General features: G+C 40.0%; 1 protein-coding gene across 1 annotated transcript in view; it reads right to left on the bottom strand.

Annotated features, from left to right (window-relative positions):
* Positions 1 to 15,994, bottom strand: part of LOC131251635 (probable cyclic nucleotide-gated ion channel 20, chloroplastic) — a 95,103-nt gene extending 79,109 nt beyond the window's left edge. Inside the window, exons 1-6 of the mRNA XM_058252480.1 lie at positions 15,867 to 15,994; positions 13,514 to 14,039; positions 12,358 to 12,543; positions 4,550 to 4,648; positions 3,746 to 3,883; positions 2,645 to 2,893 (exon numbers count right to left, since the gene is read on the bottom strand). Coding sequence (XP_058108463.1) covers positions 2,645 to 2,893; positions 3,746 to 3,883; positions 4,550 to 4,648; positions 12,358 to 12,543; positions 13,514 to 14,023 — 1,182 coding nt within the window. The 5' untranslated portion in view covers positions 14,024 to 14,039; positions 15,867 to 15,994. The remainder of the gene's footprint in view (positions 1 to 2,644; positions 2,894 to 3,745; positions 3,884 to 4,549; positions 4,649 to 12,357; positions 12,544 to 13,513; positions 14,040 to 15,866) is intronic.
* Positions 15,995 to 16,732: the final 738 nt, after the last annotated feature.

Raw genomic sequence — 16,732 nt, 5'->3', positions numbered from 1 at the left:
ACTTGGACGCTAGTTCTGTTACCTGAGGGGAAGCAAGTGATCGGCAGCAAATGGGTATATACTGTAAAATTAAAATCTGATGGGAGCTTAGATCGATACAAAGCTCGGCTAGTGGGCCAGGGCTATAAACAAGAGTATGGAGTTGATTATGATGAGACATTTGCTCCATTGGGAAAAATGAAAACGGTCCATTCCTTGATCGCTATAAGTTCTTCTAAAGGTTGGTAACTCAGTCAACTCGATGTCAAGAATGCTTTCCTCCATGGGAATCTCAAAGAAGAAGTTTACTTGAAGCAACCTCCCAGTTATAAGTCCAAGGATCAAGTTATCTAAAGCTTTATATGGACTCAAACAAGCACCAAGAGCATGGCTTGAAAAATTCCATGAGGTGTTAACCACGGTGGGCTATTCTCAAAGCTAATATGACTCATCACTGTTTATTCTCAAGTCTGATTCAGGTCTTGTTGCTTTATTGGTATATGTTGATGATATTCTCATCACAGGAAGTGATGCTCAAGGAATTGCCAATCTCAAATCCTTACTTCACTCATTTCATATGAAGGATATGGGGCCGTTAACATATTTTTTGGGTCTTTAAATCTCTCATAAGACTCAAGGTTATCTCATGAGTCAACGGAAGTATACCTGTGATTTGATCAAGCTAGCAAACCTTACAGATAACAAGACCATGAGACTCCTCTGGAATTAAATGTCAAGTATGGGAAAGATGATGAAGATGATGAAGACCTTCTCTCAGATGTTACATCCCATAGGCAACTGGTGGGGAGATTAGTCTATCTCACTATGTCTCGTCCTGATATCTCATATGCAGTTCATGTTGTTAGCCAGTTTGTTGAGGCGCCTTGCACATTGCATATGACGGTAGTTCATCGCATAATTCGATACCTTCGAGGTACCCTCAATCATGTGCTTCTCTTTCCATCATCGCATGATCTACAATTATCTGCTTACTCTGATGCAGACTGGGCAGGTTGTCCCATTTCACAATGGTCCACCACTGGCTATTGTGTTTTCTTGGGACAATCATTGGTTAGCTGGAAGTGTAAGAAGCAAACCATGGTATCTAGATCCAGCATAGAATCCTAATACTGTGCAATGGTAGAGGCATGTAGTGAAATCACTTGATTCCAGGGATTGTTGACAAATCTTGGGATTCATTTGTCTTTGCCAACTCCATTATATGCTGACAATCTCAGTGTGATTCAGTTGGCTTCCAATTCAGTATTTCACGAGTGCAATAAACACATTGAAGTTGACTGTCACTTTGTGAGAGAAAAATACAGAGTTGGAATAATTTCTCTTCCTCATGTGACATCAGAGCTACAACTTGCTGATTTATTCACCAAAACTATGACCTCATCCCATCATAGGTTTCTTCGTGGCAAACTGATGTTGGTTCATTATCCTACATCAGTTGGAGGGGGGTGTGAGAATAGTGTATATGGGATTGTGTATGGGTTATTAGTTGAAATATACTATGTATAGAGAAGCTTTAAATAAACTTCCTTGTATACTCTTGTAGAGTGGTTATTTAAACCCACCTTTGGGTTGAAGAAATACAGAAAAACATTCTCCAGATTCTTGATTTTACACCAGGCCAGTCATCTAATGGGGTCCCAACATGCACCGAAAATTTCCCACATTGGAAGATCCTAGTTAACCAATCTTAGACCCATTTTCCAAGGAATGTGGATTGTTTATTTACTTTTAACCATCCATGGAAGACCAATTGAAGGTTCACAATCATCCTATTTGGGCTTTTCCGGGCATGGATCATCCACAACGGAGCCCATCTGGTTAACAGTCTAGATCATAGGAACATGGCCTCCACTTTTAAGAGCTAAAGACCCAAGGATACCACTTTCAAAGAGATTTTGCTAACACCATTTCATGGGTCTCCTTTGGTTATTATCCGTGGAAGTTGGCCTTTTTCTTTTGTTTTCTTGAGGAAGCAGTGCATCTTTGCCAGACCCAAGTGGTCAGATTTGAGCATGTCCCCAGGAAAGCTAATGCCAAGGCAGATGAACTTACTAAAGTAGGTCCTAACTCCTGACAGAGTATCACTTTATATTGAAAAGCTTTGCTCCTAGATAAGTTGTGTATCTTCTTCTGTTTTGTTCCAAACCTTCTCTCTCTCTCTCTCTCTCTCTCTCAATAGAATTCCTATCATTCATTGAAAAGAATTTATTGCAAGTGCATAAGAATCCAAGTACACCACATTATATCAATAAATAACACAAGCTTTGAAAGGCATAATGTAGCATGATTCGTGTCATTAGTAAAGTATGGGAGCTAGTAACAAGCTTATAGTTGCACAAAGAGTGAAGCGAATTGCCGACAAATTCAATTGCAGGAGCAGGGAGGCATTTGGTCAAAATGTAAAACAAGTATAATAGGTAGGACGCGGCAGCGGCAACAAGACTCCGAAGCATGATTCGAAGTGGGAGCCCCAGTTAGAAGGATCCTGTAACTATGAACCGGCTACTCATCATCATCTAAGCCTTATCCCAACTACTTGGGTTCAGCTACACAAATCCCATTCTGCCATCCATTCTATCAAGGAGCATGTTCTCAGTTCAACCACAGTAACCGGATACTAATGTCACAGAAAGATTTCACTGACCTGTACTCCAAAGAGATACCAGAATGACCCCACGACATGGCCAGCCAATACAAAAATCAGAAGATTAATGACGAAGTTTGCCCACGCTGACTCAAATATGAAGCCCCTAGCAGATTGACCACTAAGCAATGGTAGAAATCTTATTATCCTCGGTATATACTGGACAAGAACTGTGGCACGTAGAAGATTCTTTGCATAATTCGCCGCTGACGATTCCAAGTACATAGGGACGACCACCAATATCATGATCTTCATAACAAGGATTGAAAAAAAAGTTAGTAGAGGATAAGAATGACGTTTTCTCATATCAAAATCAACTACTTGTTAAGTGGGCCTACTCAAGTGGGCCTACCTTGGAGATGACCAGGCCCAAAAGCAGGCCGTTCCACTCATCAAAGATGTTGCAAGTGAATGCTTAATGTGGACAGTTGGTTCCTTTTTATACCGTCCACTACTTTCTGGCAACCTAATGAGCTGACCAGCCCGATTTTCAGACCAGGTTTTCTAAACTTTTAGGTCCACCTGATGCATGGCTCAGATGTTCCACAATATAAAAACTGGTAAAAAGCATAACGATGCCCCACCATTGCAATAAATATGGTGCAGTGAATTCATTTTATCAAACAAAAAGATAATTGTTAGTGACCCGCAAAGAAGGATAAAGCATAAAGGAAATAAGAGCTTGTTTGAATTTGTAGAATCCAAGAAGTAGATTTGAAAAGGAAAACATCACATCTAAGGAATACCATGGATAACATAATCCGTGTAAGAGAATCCTATAAGATTGTGTGTTGTGGTTTCCTTGATTTTCAGGGAAATGTAGAATGGTCAATGGTCAATGAGTGAAATCTGTCTCTCAAAAAGTGTGGAAATGAGGATTATCAAATTTATTTATTTTTTTAATGGAGGAAATGAAATTTTTAAAAAAGGAAAACTCTGGAAATGAATCTTGTTTTCCATGGCATACTTTGTTGCCGCAAAAGGCAGAAAATGTCACATCAGTGGAAATTGATTTCTTTTACCTGGTAGGAAACTTGATCCCAACAATCCAAACAAGCACAAATAGAAAATATGAGATATTGAGCAAGAAAGAAACCATACCTGAGGTAGTGGTAATACAACAAAAATGTCAAGTAGAAAGTAGCCACGCAGATAATGAAGAGCAATTTTTTTCGGGTGATCAACTATATCTCCTGCACCCACCACTCTTGATTCGGGAGCAATGTAAGCCAACCTGAACTGCAGCCCACAAATATTGTATATATATCGGTCATTGCATTTTTTTTTATGAGGACTTCATTTTATATCTAATGAATTGGAATTAGAAAAATCGGTTCCAAATTTCATCAATGCAAGTTGAGGCGTGTTTGTGTGGCCCACACGGAGCTGAAATGTGGCACTACTTCAAGTAGAGGCAGTGAAGTAAATACTTCAGCCTTGGAGACAAGCGCTCTGTAAACTGGAGAATCATGCTTGTGAGATCAAACTAAGGGTTTGACACCATTAGTACCAAGTGGCCCACCCTATGATTGGATTGTGCCGGTTATTGGACCACCACGCATACATAGCGGAGTCCACTTGATGAACAACTGGGTTCTCAACAAACTAACAACTTTGGCACATTTGAGGTGTTTTCCAGGTTTGCGCACCAGCGCATTGCATGGATTCCATACTTATGATCAAATACAGGGGTAGAAATGAAATGTCACAATACAAATGATAAAGATAATTCCATCACTAAAATCACAAATCACCATCATCATCTAAGCATTGAACCAACTAATTGGGGTCAGCTACACGAATCTTGTTCCACTAGTCCACTCTATCAAGGGTCATAACTTTAGTTAGACCCCTAAATCATAAATGAATTCCAAAAAAAAATGATAATAAGTTACCGTGGCTTACCTGTAGAAGCATGTGAAGAAGGTAGATGAAATCGGTAAAGTTTCTCACAACCACAATTGCAATTGCCAAGGACCAATTAAACTGAATACACTTGTTATCCTGTTGTAAAAATCAAATTAAATAGTTAAAGATATGGAAAGAAAAGAGGCATATAACTAATAATCCATGCAGCAGAGTAGCGTTCTCAATGGACCGTACTAGCCCGTTGCGCCTAGCCTGCTATGAGCTGGGTCAGGCCCTCAACTTTCAACATATGGATCCATCTTGGACTTGATTTCAAGGCCCACAAAATGAACAGGCAAGGCCAAGTCACCATTGAAGGATACTATCAACGGTAATCGTGCATTATATGCAATAACAAATATGAAGGATTATTATGAGGACATCAGACCCTTCAAAGTTTATCAAAGACGAAGGCGGCCGACGAATACATCTTTATGGCTCGATGATGGTTTGTGGCACAACCAAGGAGGATTTCAAAGACCTTACACGTGTCCCTGTATTAATTGAAGGCCCCACATTAGGAGGACACACATGTAGGATGAGTTAGAAGACTGATCTATTACGCAGGATTTTTTTTTTTTAGAAAACTTTGTTTTGCGCGTTTTTTTGTTTTTTGTTATAAGGGTAATTTAGTCATTTTCTTTTAAATCCGAATTTTATAAATAGGGTGCTTTCTACCCTAAACCTAATAATGTTTTTTAATGAAAGCTTGGTGCCTCCTTCCCCACTCTCTCTGTGGTTAGTTCTTCTCTTCCTCTAATCTCTTCTCTTCTTCTAACTTCTATTTCTAGCCCTCCAACCTTCTTCTTTTCTTTCTATGCCTACTCTCTTTTTTTTTTCTTTATTTTTTTTTATTTTTTTTTTATTGCTATTGACCTTGAAAATCTGAGAATTGATCCCAATCCTCTTAGATTTTTCAGCCGTCCCTATTCCAGAAATCGTTTGATTTTTTGGACTAGAGAAGCTACATTGATTATTGGATTGAAACCATGCAAGATCAAGAGGTCTCATCCCTTGCCAGATCCAATTCACGCATGATTTGAATACGGTACCGCAGGATTGTGATGATGGTCTGCAACCATTGCATGTTCCCTTTATTATTATCTTTACTATGATGTGGAATATGAATATTTCAATTGATTTGCTTAGTTTATTTCGCTGGATAATTTTTGTGCTCACACATGCATTCTAGTTTAGACTGTCCTGCATCAAATTTGGTATCAGAGATTTAGGTTTTGCATGGTTTTTATTAGATCGAGTTATCTGAACTTAGGATCATCTGTTTTCTCATCTAGGATTGTCTAGATAATTCCATATCTACATCCCACATATATTGCAAACCTGATTTTTCAGATTCACAGTCCAGTGAGATATAAATCTGAATTTCCAGATTTGTGTTTTTATTCTAGTTAAATATGAAAATCTGCAGCATTCAGACATCATATATAAATAGGATCATACATCCATATTGAGGTCTATTCAAACCTTTGAGTCGAGCTTAGGAAAATCAAGTTCAAGTTTTTGGTGTATGCCCACTAGAAGTGCTAAGGGTTTTAACCGACACCCCATCATGAGTAACGAGCAATTAAACGATCACCTTGCTCAATTACTCCAAAAGATAACTGCCATAGAGACATCTAACAAAAATTATCGAACGAAAACTAATCGCCACCGAAGCTAGATTTGAGTGATTAGAGGCATCCCAAAGGGAGAACACCACTGTTGGGGGAGATGTGCAGTCACGGGCAAGTGGTGTTGGTGAGGAGCCAGCCTTTAGACAAACCTCCACCAATGGCGGGCATGTGGGTAGAGAATGGGCATATCAGGACCGTTTTGATCCTGACGAGAGGGCCATGAAGAATGTTAGGTTGATGCCCCGAGCTTTGATGGTCGCTTTGACCCCAAGGCATTCCTTGAATGGTTAGCTGACATGGACCACTATTTTGAGTGGTATTAGATGTTAGAAAACCAACAAGTGCGGTTTTCCAAAATGAAGCTTGTGGGGCAAGCGAAGATGTATTGGACCAATAAAGAGCGTAGGATTGAACGGGTGGGAGAAGCTCTCGTTACCCAATGGAGCGAGATGAAAACTATGCTAAGAGAGAAGTACCTACCTCTCTCTTATCGCCAGAAGCTCCTAGAACAATGGCAATCTTTATGGCAAGGATCCATGCCTGTCACGGAATACATCGCAAAATTTGAGGAATTCATGATGCGGTGTGACATTGAGGAAAACCCTCTAGTAATGCTCACGCATTTCAAGACGGGCCTTTGATCGGATCTTCAATGTGACCTTTGGGCTCATCACGTGACAGATTTGGACGAGATGTACCAAGTGGTGCAGGAATTAGGGCAGTATCTGAAGACTCCTGTCACAAGACGGTTCGATTCCCAAGACTCTAATGTTAAGACTGGTTCTCAGGGAACTAGACCCAACATTGGTAATCAACCCAGGGCACAGGCGAATGTTCCGCCTAGGCCTAGGGATGACAAGGGAAAAGGCGTCCTTGGTGCTGGTCTAGGTGGAGGACAGAATGTGCGATGCTACGAATGTGGGAAAAATGGTCATTTTGCAACTCAGTGTCCCACTAAGAGCAAAGGAAAAGCCTTAGTCATAGGCGATTCGCAAGATAGCGAGTATGATCAGGGCGACTCTGAAGTCGAAGAATATCAGCCCGTAGGATCATTGAGTGATGAGGATGATGCAGGTGATGATGTCACACTAGCAGTTGTCAGGTGTGTGCTAGCCTAGACTAGAAGTAATGTTGACTGACGTCGCTTCTACACGATCGTCAAGTGTAGTGAGAAAAATTATAAGGTGATAGTGGACAGTGGGAGTTGCCAAAATGTAATTTCCACTAGCACCTTAGGCCATCTAAAGTTAGAGGCCACCTCTCATCCTGACCCGTACAAAGTCTCATGGGTAAACAAAACTTCCCTTCCTGTCACCCATCAATGTCTTGTACCCATCGAGTTCGAGTGTTCTAGGGAGTCCCTGTGGTGTGATGTGTTGCTCATGGATGTAGGTCACATCATCCTAGGCAGACCGTGGCTATTCAATAATGACACCACGATCTACGATCGTTCTAATGCGTGTACCTTCATGCATAACGGCAAGAAGATCAAAATTAATCCTATGCCACCACAAAACACTGCACAAAAGAAAGGTGAGAAGGCTAGTGAGCCTAAAGAAGTGAGGAAATCGACACCCACGTCTGTCCACATCATCACAGCTAAAGAGTTTGAGAGAGAGACTGGGGAGGATTCGACGGTGTATGCCTTAGTGGCTGGAGAGGCTACACCAGAAGTACCAATAGAGTTACCCCACGAGGTAGTCCCGGTCTTCGAGGAGTACAGAGATGTATTCCCTGAGGATTTTCTAGATGAGTTGCCACCCTTGAGGGACATCCAGCATGTCATTGATCTTGTCCCTAGGTCGACTCTACCAAACCTTCCTCACTATAGGATGAACCCTGTAGAGCATGCAAAGTTGAAGAAGCAGGTAGATGAGCTCCTGCGAAAAGGTTTCATCCAGGAGAGCATGAGCCCGTGTGCCATCCCACTTTACTAACACCTAAGAAAGACGACACTTGGCACGTGTGTGGACAATAGAGTCATTAACAAAATCACGGTCGAGTATAGGTTTCCATACCTAGGCTTGATGACATGTTAGACATGATGGCTAAATCCACCATTTTCTCCAAAATAGATCTCAAGAGTGGGTGTCACCAAATCCGTATACGTCCCAGTGATGAATGGAAGACAACCTTCAAGACGAAGGATGGGCTATATGAGTGGTGGGTCATGCCTTTTGGCTTAACTAACGCACCCAGCACTTTCATGTGGGTGATGACCTAGGTCTTGAGACCTTTCATGGGGAAATTCTTAGTGGCGTACTTTGACGATATCCTGATCTATAGCACCACCAGAGAATCACACCTTGAACGTTTGAAGTTGGTCTGTAGCGTCCTTAGGGTGGAGAAATTATACGCTAACCTTAAAAAGTGTTCATTCATGTCCAGTCAGGTTGTGTTCTTAGGGTTTATAGTGTCAGCAGAAGGGATGCATGCAGACCCAGAGAAAGTCAAGGTCATAGTTGATTGGCCTGAACCGAGGAACATCCATGAAGTGCAAAGCTTCCATGGCTTGGCCACATTCTATCGTTGGTTCATTATGAGTTTTAACACGATTATGGCTCCCATTACAGTGTATAAAGAAGGGAGAATTCGAGTGGTCAAAAGCCGCAATTAAGGCTTTCAAAGAAATTAAGGGCAAGATAGTCGAAACTCCCGTCATGCGCCTTCCCAACTTTCTAAAGCCTTTGAAGTTGCGTGTGATGCATATGGTGTTGGTATAGGTGAAGTCCTGAGTCAAGAGGATCATCTTGTTGCCTATTTTAGTGAGAAACTGAATAAGGCAAAACAAAAATACGCTACCTATGATAAGGAATTCTATGTGGTAGTGCAATCTTTGAGACATTGGTGCCACCACCTCCTACCGCAAGAATTTGTCTTATTCTCTGATCATAAGGCCTTACATTATCTTTAATCCAAAAAGAAACTTAACCCAAGGCATGCTAAGCGGGTTGCGTTCCTTTAAGAGTATTTGTTTGTCTTGAAACACAAGGCCGGAGTAGAGAATAAACCAGCCGATGATGCCCTTAGTCGAAAAGTGGCATTGCTTAATTCTTTGAGTATAGGAGTTGTCGGCTTTGAACAACTAAGAGACGAGTACCCCACATGTCCAAAATTTGGGGGTAGCTATATGTCACTCTCGAGTGATCAGCAAAGTGCGGGGGATTTTATGTTGAGAGAAAGATTCCTTTTTAAAGGAAATTGTTTATGTATTCCCTATACGTCCTTCCATGAATTCCTCATTTGGGAGCTTCATTCGGGAGGGATAGCTGGCCACTTTGGCTGCAATAAAACTATTGCCCTCGTAGAGGATCGTTTCTACTAGCCAAGTCTCAAGCGAGATGTCGCCAAAATTTTAGGGTAGTATAGAACGTGTCAGATGGCGAAACAGCAAAAGAAAAATTCTAGATTATATACACCATTACCTGTGCCACATGCTTCGTGGCAAGACATTAACATGGATTTCGTGCTTGGGCTTCCCAAAACGATTAAAAAGCACGATTCCATTTTTGATGTTATGGACCGCTTCTCTAATATGGCAAATTTCATCCCATGTTCTAAAACTTCAGATGCATCTAATATTGTTAAGGTTTTTTTTGATGGTGTGGTCCATCTCCATGGTTTACCTAAGACCATAGTATATGACTGTGATGTCGGATCTACAAGCTATTTTTGGAAGACACTATGGCACATGATGGGAACACGTTTGCAGTTTTTTTACTGCATACCACCCCCAAACTGATGACCAAATTGAGGTGGTTAATTGCAGCCTTGGAAACCTCTTACAATGCTTAGTGGGTGAACATGTGATACCTATAGCCGAGTTCGCCTATAACAATTCAATCAATAAATCTACATGATTGAGTCCATTTGAAATTGTTAGTGGGTACAAACCTCGGTTGCCTGCCCATAAACTTGTTACCCACGTCAGTTACCCAAAGATCTTCTGAGTCAACCGATGCATTTGCACGACACATTTATGACTTGCATGCACATGTTAGACAACGAATACATGCAAGCAATGACAATTATAATGTTCAGCTGACCAACATCGTAGGTGGACAGAATTTAATGAAGGGGATTATGTAATGGTTAAGATTAGACCAGAGCAGTTTCTTCCGGGTTCCGCTAAGAAATTACAAGCTCGCAGTACTGGACCATTCAAAGTATTGCGTAAAATTAAGTCTAATGCATACGGGGTAGACCTTCCACCTGAAATGGGAACGATTAACGTGGAAGATCTTGTCTTCTGTCATAACCCTTCCATTGTTTCTTCTTCCCACCTTTGGCCACTTTCCGACTTTACTTCTCAACCCACTCCACCCTTTCCACCATCAATTGACTATAAGGAAGAGAATTAAGGGATAGTGGATGAGGAGATTGTTTCCACACGAGATGGGGGCTTCCAAAGGGACCTTGTCAAATGGAAGGACAAGCTATCATCTGATTCCACATGGCTTATCCTTTGTGAGACGCACAAAAGTTTTAATTCGTCGGAGCCGAGTTCTTCTCACCCGAGGGGAGTTGATGAGGACATCAGACCTTCAAAGTTTATCAAAGACGAAGGTGGCCGATGAATACGTCTTTATGGCTTGATAATGGTTCATGGCACAACCAAGGAGGATTTTGAAGACCTTACATGTGTCCCTGGATTAATCGAAGGCCCCACATTAAGAGGACACACGTGTATGATGAGTTAGAAGACTGATCTATTACGTGGGATTTTTATTTTTTATTTTTAGAAAGCCTTATTTTGCACCTTTTTTTTCTTTTGTTATAGGGGTAGTTTAGTCATTTTCTTTTAAATCTGAATTTTATAAATAGGGTGCTTTCTACCCTAAACCTAATAATGTTTTTTAATGAAAGCTTGATGCCTCTTTCCCCTTTCTCTCTCTCTCTCTCTGTGGTAAGTTCTTCTCTTCTCCTAATCTCTTCTCTTCTTCTAACTTTTATTTCTAGCCCTCCAACCTTCTTCTTCTCTTTCTATGCCTAGTCTTTTTTCTCTTTTTTTTATTTTATTGTTATTGACCTTGAAAATCTGAGAATTGATCCCAACCCTCTCTTAGATTTTCCAGCCGTCCCTATTTCAGAAATCCTTTGATTTCCTAGACTAGAGAAGCTATATTGATTGTTGGATTGAAATTATACAAGATCGGGAGGTCCCATCCCTCACCGGATCCAATCCACGCATGATTTGAATACGGTACCGCAGGATTGTGATGATGGTCTGCAACCATTGCATGTTCCCTTTATTATTATCTTTACTATGATGTGGAATGTGAATATGTCAATTGATTTGCTTAGTTTATTTTGCTGGATAATTTTTGTGCTCACACATGCATTCTAGTTTAGACCGTCCTGCATCAAATTACCTTTCAAATATATATATATATATATATGGGTATAAAATTTCAGCTAAGCCTTCAAGTATTCCATGAACCTAAACGAACAAACAGAGGAATAATATGATACTCGCCTCAAGGATTTGCCCAACATACTCAAGTTTTCAGTTGTACAAGTGGGCCCATCATTTAGTGATCCAGACCACTAGTCCCAAAGTGCCTCATGGAGTGAATAATTTTGCTTGCCACCTCTCTAATAGAGATGCGACCCACTACTAGGTGTGCAACTTAGGTGGGTTGGGTTGGGTTGAGGGGCAACCCAAACCTAATCCGAACTAAAGAGGACCCAACCCGAGGACCTAGACAACCTAACCCGAAATCAGGTTGAGTCAATCGGGGTCGGGTTGACCCAAACCCAAGTTGCAGCCCTACCCAATATGGTTGGATTATGCCACCAAAACTCCCGGATTTGAATATCATGCTGCACGGCTCCTTCCATTTGAATGTGGACCAGTGCTACATTTCTCTCCTTAACCATGAATTTCCTAGACGGAACTTGGAAGATTAGGATCATCCTATGTGTATATTTTCCGAGTTTTACTAGATTCTAGAGTCTAAGTAGTGAGCATGAAACCATATCCTCCATACATGAGGATTGATGATTCTTTATTTTATCCATGAGGATGATAGTTGACAACAATATATTGGTTTAGAAGAATAAAGATACTGGGAAATACAAATTTTCATCATCTATTCAAGGTAAAGATGTGAAATTTTTAAATGCAATCTAAATTACATGCCATTAACATGGAAGAGAGAAAAATTATACCTTTTGCACGGACAATAGGAAGAAAAACAACGGATCGACGAAAATCGCCACCAAGCAAGAAATGACAAAAAATTGGTTCCATTGTTGAACAACCTTTGTATGAGGATTTATGATGCCAGGAATACATCTTTTTAGAAAGGAAAATGATTTTTGCGCCCAACCTTTGGCATCCCCATAAAGTGCAGTCTGTATAAGAAAAAAAATAATCAGACACATTCATAAGATATAGTGTGGAATATGTGAAGATAAAACCAATATCGCTTGGATGAAAAATGTGATGGGTACCCGAAAGAATAGGATTTAGAGTTCTACTCCCTACAGGAGCTAATGTAGCATGCGTCTGTGAGATCAGGGTCATTCATTTGGTGGCCCCACTATGTATGTGCCATAGCCTAAAAATCAGGCTAGTCAGGACATTATGTGGTGTGAGAAATGGAAAGCTTAAAACATGACCAATTTTCCACATTAAATGTACATGTGTAGCCCACCTGACAAACAGACTGGACTGAGTTTTGGGCACAACACATACATGGCAGAGCTACCTACCTAGATTCCTGCATACACTCACAAAGTGTGTTGGAAACAACATTAGAGCGAAATTGGTGTTGGATACTTTGGGATGCTCGTAGGAAATATTAAATGAATCCTGTTTTACTGGAAAGTCATTTATGAAAATCTAAAATCTTCTCAATCTCATCATAATATATTGCATGTGTATCGTAAAAATCATTAAGCTATGATGATTTCATTAATTTTAGCATATTGACAGATTAAAAACAATACCCGAAATATTTCATTATAGAGCTAAATATAAGTACCCTGTTAGAAGTGGAATGCATGCATTCATATAGCTGGATTTTTTAGGAAATTGAGAACCATATCTATGAGAGTAAAAGGTAATTGTGTAGTGAATATATAATGTATACTTTAATGGATAGTCTTATGTGTAGTATCATAGATGCAACTAGGAGGATATGACAAATATTTATTGGCATTTTCATAATAAAGACCAAAATGAATTTGATCACAATAAACTATCTCTAACAAACCGCTTTTGGTTTGATTGCTTTTGAAGAATCAAAATCACTACCTCAGCATATTAAAAGCATAAACAACTAGATAAGAAGAGCGCACTCAGCAAAGGGAAGAAAATCACCTTAATTTCAGAAGCTGGAGCTCTTTTATATTTCTTTTGCGCCGCTGCTTTGAAATCATAATCCGTCGGGCACGTGGTGCAAAAAGGATCGTTGCATCTACCCAATTGCCCAGACTTCAATAAATGCTCATTCTTCCCCGCAGAGTTGTCATCTAACTGGTCTGTCAGGCCCGTTTCTATAACACATTCCTTAACAGCCTCTGTTCTTCTGCCTGATGTCCCATTCATAGGTTGAGAGAAGTTCCCGAGCTTCGTATGGCTATATAAAGGACCGCTCGTGGGTATAGACAAGGCTTGAATTTCACCATTCAAAGGGCCAGTATGAGACAGAGTGCTATTTTCATTTCCGTTGGGCCCCATGGAATTCGTAGCGGACATTGACACACATGACACACTCCGAGTAGTACACTTAGTGTTAAACCTTGTTAATTGCTTTTCCGTGGAATCATTGGATAGTTGAGAACGAGTATTCAATGGCAATGTAACCCTATCATCTGAACCACTAGCCATTTCTCAAGCACTAGAACTACAATAAAACACAAAATCATATGTCTATGACAGTAAGCAGAAGCTGTCGGAATAAAACTCCATATATTATTCATTTTATTCATAAACCGAAACAAGCTTCCTACCACGAAATATAAAGAGTGAATTTGCAGTCGAACAGTATGCTGGGGTGTTTCCAGTTCCCACGACAAACAGGACGCACAACCCTGAAACATGGTTGAGATGGAATGGGAACTTCCTGTTCTCATCTCAATAGTCATTTCGGGTGGAAAAGTGGGAAAACAGATGCCCGCTTAATGTAGGTTCTGTTTCTGCACCACCCCAAACACCATGCATATTGAGTATGTATTGGGTGCGTTTGGGTTCTCTACGGAATTGGATTGCTACTATTTGTCTAATAAAGTAGAACTATCTGAAGTGTGATTTTATTCATTAGCCAACAACTATGATTCAATTTCCTTACAAAACTATTAAGAGCCTACCCAAAATTCATCAACTGCTGAGTCAGCTCAGATAAGATGAATTGCTGAGTCAACTCAGATAAGATGAATTACAAGTCAGATCAAGTCACTTTTTAGACTCGGCTTAACCAACATAAATAGGAAAAAAGAAAAACATTTGGGGTGCGTTAGGTACTTAGGTTGCACCAAATTAGACTGATTAGTATTTAAACTAACTGAATTGTGATTTCCTTAATTAGCATTCAGAGTCTCAGACTAACCATTGCCAACAACTCTGATTCAATTTCCTTACGCAACCATTCAGAGCCTACCGAATATTCATCAAGTCAGCTCAAAACTCAGCTGAGTCAACCCACCAATTTCTCCCAACATAAAAAAGGTTGCACCAAACATCATGAAATATCTTCAAACTTTGCACCTAGTTAAACTGATTAATCACAGAGTATGGTGCAGCCAAACGGACCCCTATTCTGGAAATACTTTTCACAGATTGGAGCATTTTGTAACGCCGTATTTAGCCACTCACAATCTTTTTACTGGTTTTGCTATCATTTGTCTGAAAAAGTAGAACAAACTGAGTTGCAATTTCCTTTGATAGCATTCAAACTAACCATCAAACAACTCTGATTAAATTTCCTTGCGAAATTCATCGGAGCCTACCCAAAATTCATCAAGTCAACTCAAAACTGAGCTGAGTCAACTTAGATCGGATGAATGACAAGTTGGTCAACTCACTTTGTAGACTCAATTTAACCAACATAAATAGGAAAAAAAAAGGTTTAGGGTGCGTTTGGTTGCACCAAATATCATGAAATTCTGCAACAAATAAGTCTGATGAATCACGAAATATGGTGCAACCAAACACACCCTTATTCCGGAAATCCTTTTTTTACAGATGGGGGCATTCCGTGCCATGTATTTGGCCACTCACAACCTTTTTATCGGTTTTCTGCTATAGGAAATTGATATCTAAATCCAGCACAACTGATTTTTCACACCCATTTCCCCACTTTGGGAATTGGAACATTATGCTAATTTCTTATTCATTTCCCGAAAATGGCAAGTGGGTGATCAGTGCAGGAGTAAAAAGCCTCTCCGTTTACTTAAATATAGTCGGAAACCGAGTTGAATTGGAAACTACGGTTCGAGACTTCAGCTGGGATCGTTTGGATACCCCAAAAAACGAAGAACGAAAAGAAGCAAGCTAAAAGAGAACATGGTCTGTGAGAATGAATGGTTTTAGAATTCCATGAATATTTTCTCTGTGAAGTTGTCATTGTAACCAAAGATCCATCAAAAGGAAGTATCTATAAATGTTATGAACACATGAATTTCATTATAAAAATAAATTTTATTTATTTTATATATAAAAAAAAAAAACATACCCAGCAACTTCAATCTGCAGAAATCATGAGTTACTCTCTCATGAATCTTCAATTTTCAGAAATCATGAGCCTCTCTCTCTCTCTCTCTCTCTCTCTGAAGCGAAACTACGACATCAAAACGAAGTGGTCAGACTCGTACTTAAAAGGTTGTAAAGGGGCGTTGGTTAGGTGAGCCTGGGGAACAGCTTACTAGGTCAGTCCTTGACCGTGGGGCCCACTTAAATATATGTGTTGTATATCCACGCCGTCCATCCTTTTTTCTATATAATTTTAGTAAATTAGCCTAAAACTGAAGCAGATCAAAATCTCACGTGGACAACACTACAAGAAAAAGTGGTTATTTACAATTAAAACTTTTTGTGGGCCATAAAAGATTTCGATCAGGCTGATATTTCTTTTTTCCCTTCATCAAGGTCTGTGTGACCTTTTTAACAGGTTGGATAGTAAATAAAAGTTACATTGGACCCTAGGAATGTTTTAATGGTATATGTTCAATGACCATTGTTTCTTGTGGTGTGGTCCATCTCAGATTTTTATCTGCTTCATTTTCTGAATAATGAACTAAAATGATATTAAAAAACGGATGGACGACGTGGATATATAACATATATATCGAGGTGGGCCCATCTTCCGGGGAATCACACAATAAGCTGTCACTCCGGACTCACTTTCTCGTGGGCGGTTGACTCTCATGATAGTTCACCACCATTTTCCAAAAATGGTGGTGAGTATGGCAACTATTCATCGGTACACATGCTTTGTTGTACGATGATGATCTAGACCGTCCAAATCGATTGATTCAACCATGGATAGAGCATCAACCAAAACATCTGATTTTTTATTGAAACTACCACTTGTTATTACTA

This window comes from Magnolia sinica, chromosome 7, assembly GCF_029962835.1.
Source record: "Magnolia sinica isolate HGM2019 chromosome 7, MsV1, whole genome shotgun sequence".
NCBI classification, from domain to species: Eukaryota; Viridiplantae; Streptophyta; class Magnoliopsida; order Magnoliales; family Magnoliaceae; genus Magnolia; species Magnolia sinica.
Note: the sequence above shows the minus strand (reverse complement) of the source record. Positions and strands in the feature narration are given on the sequence as shown.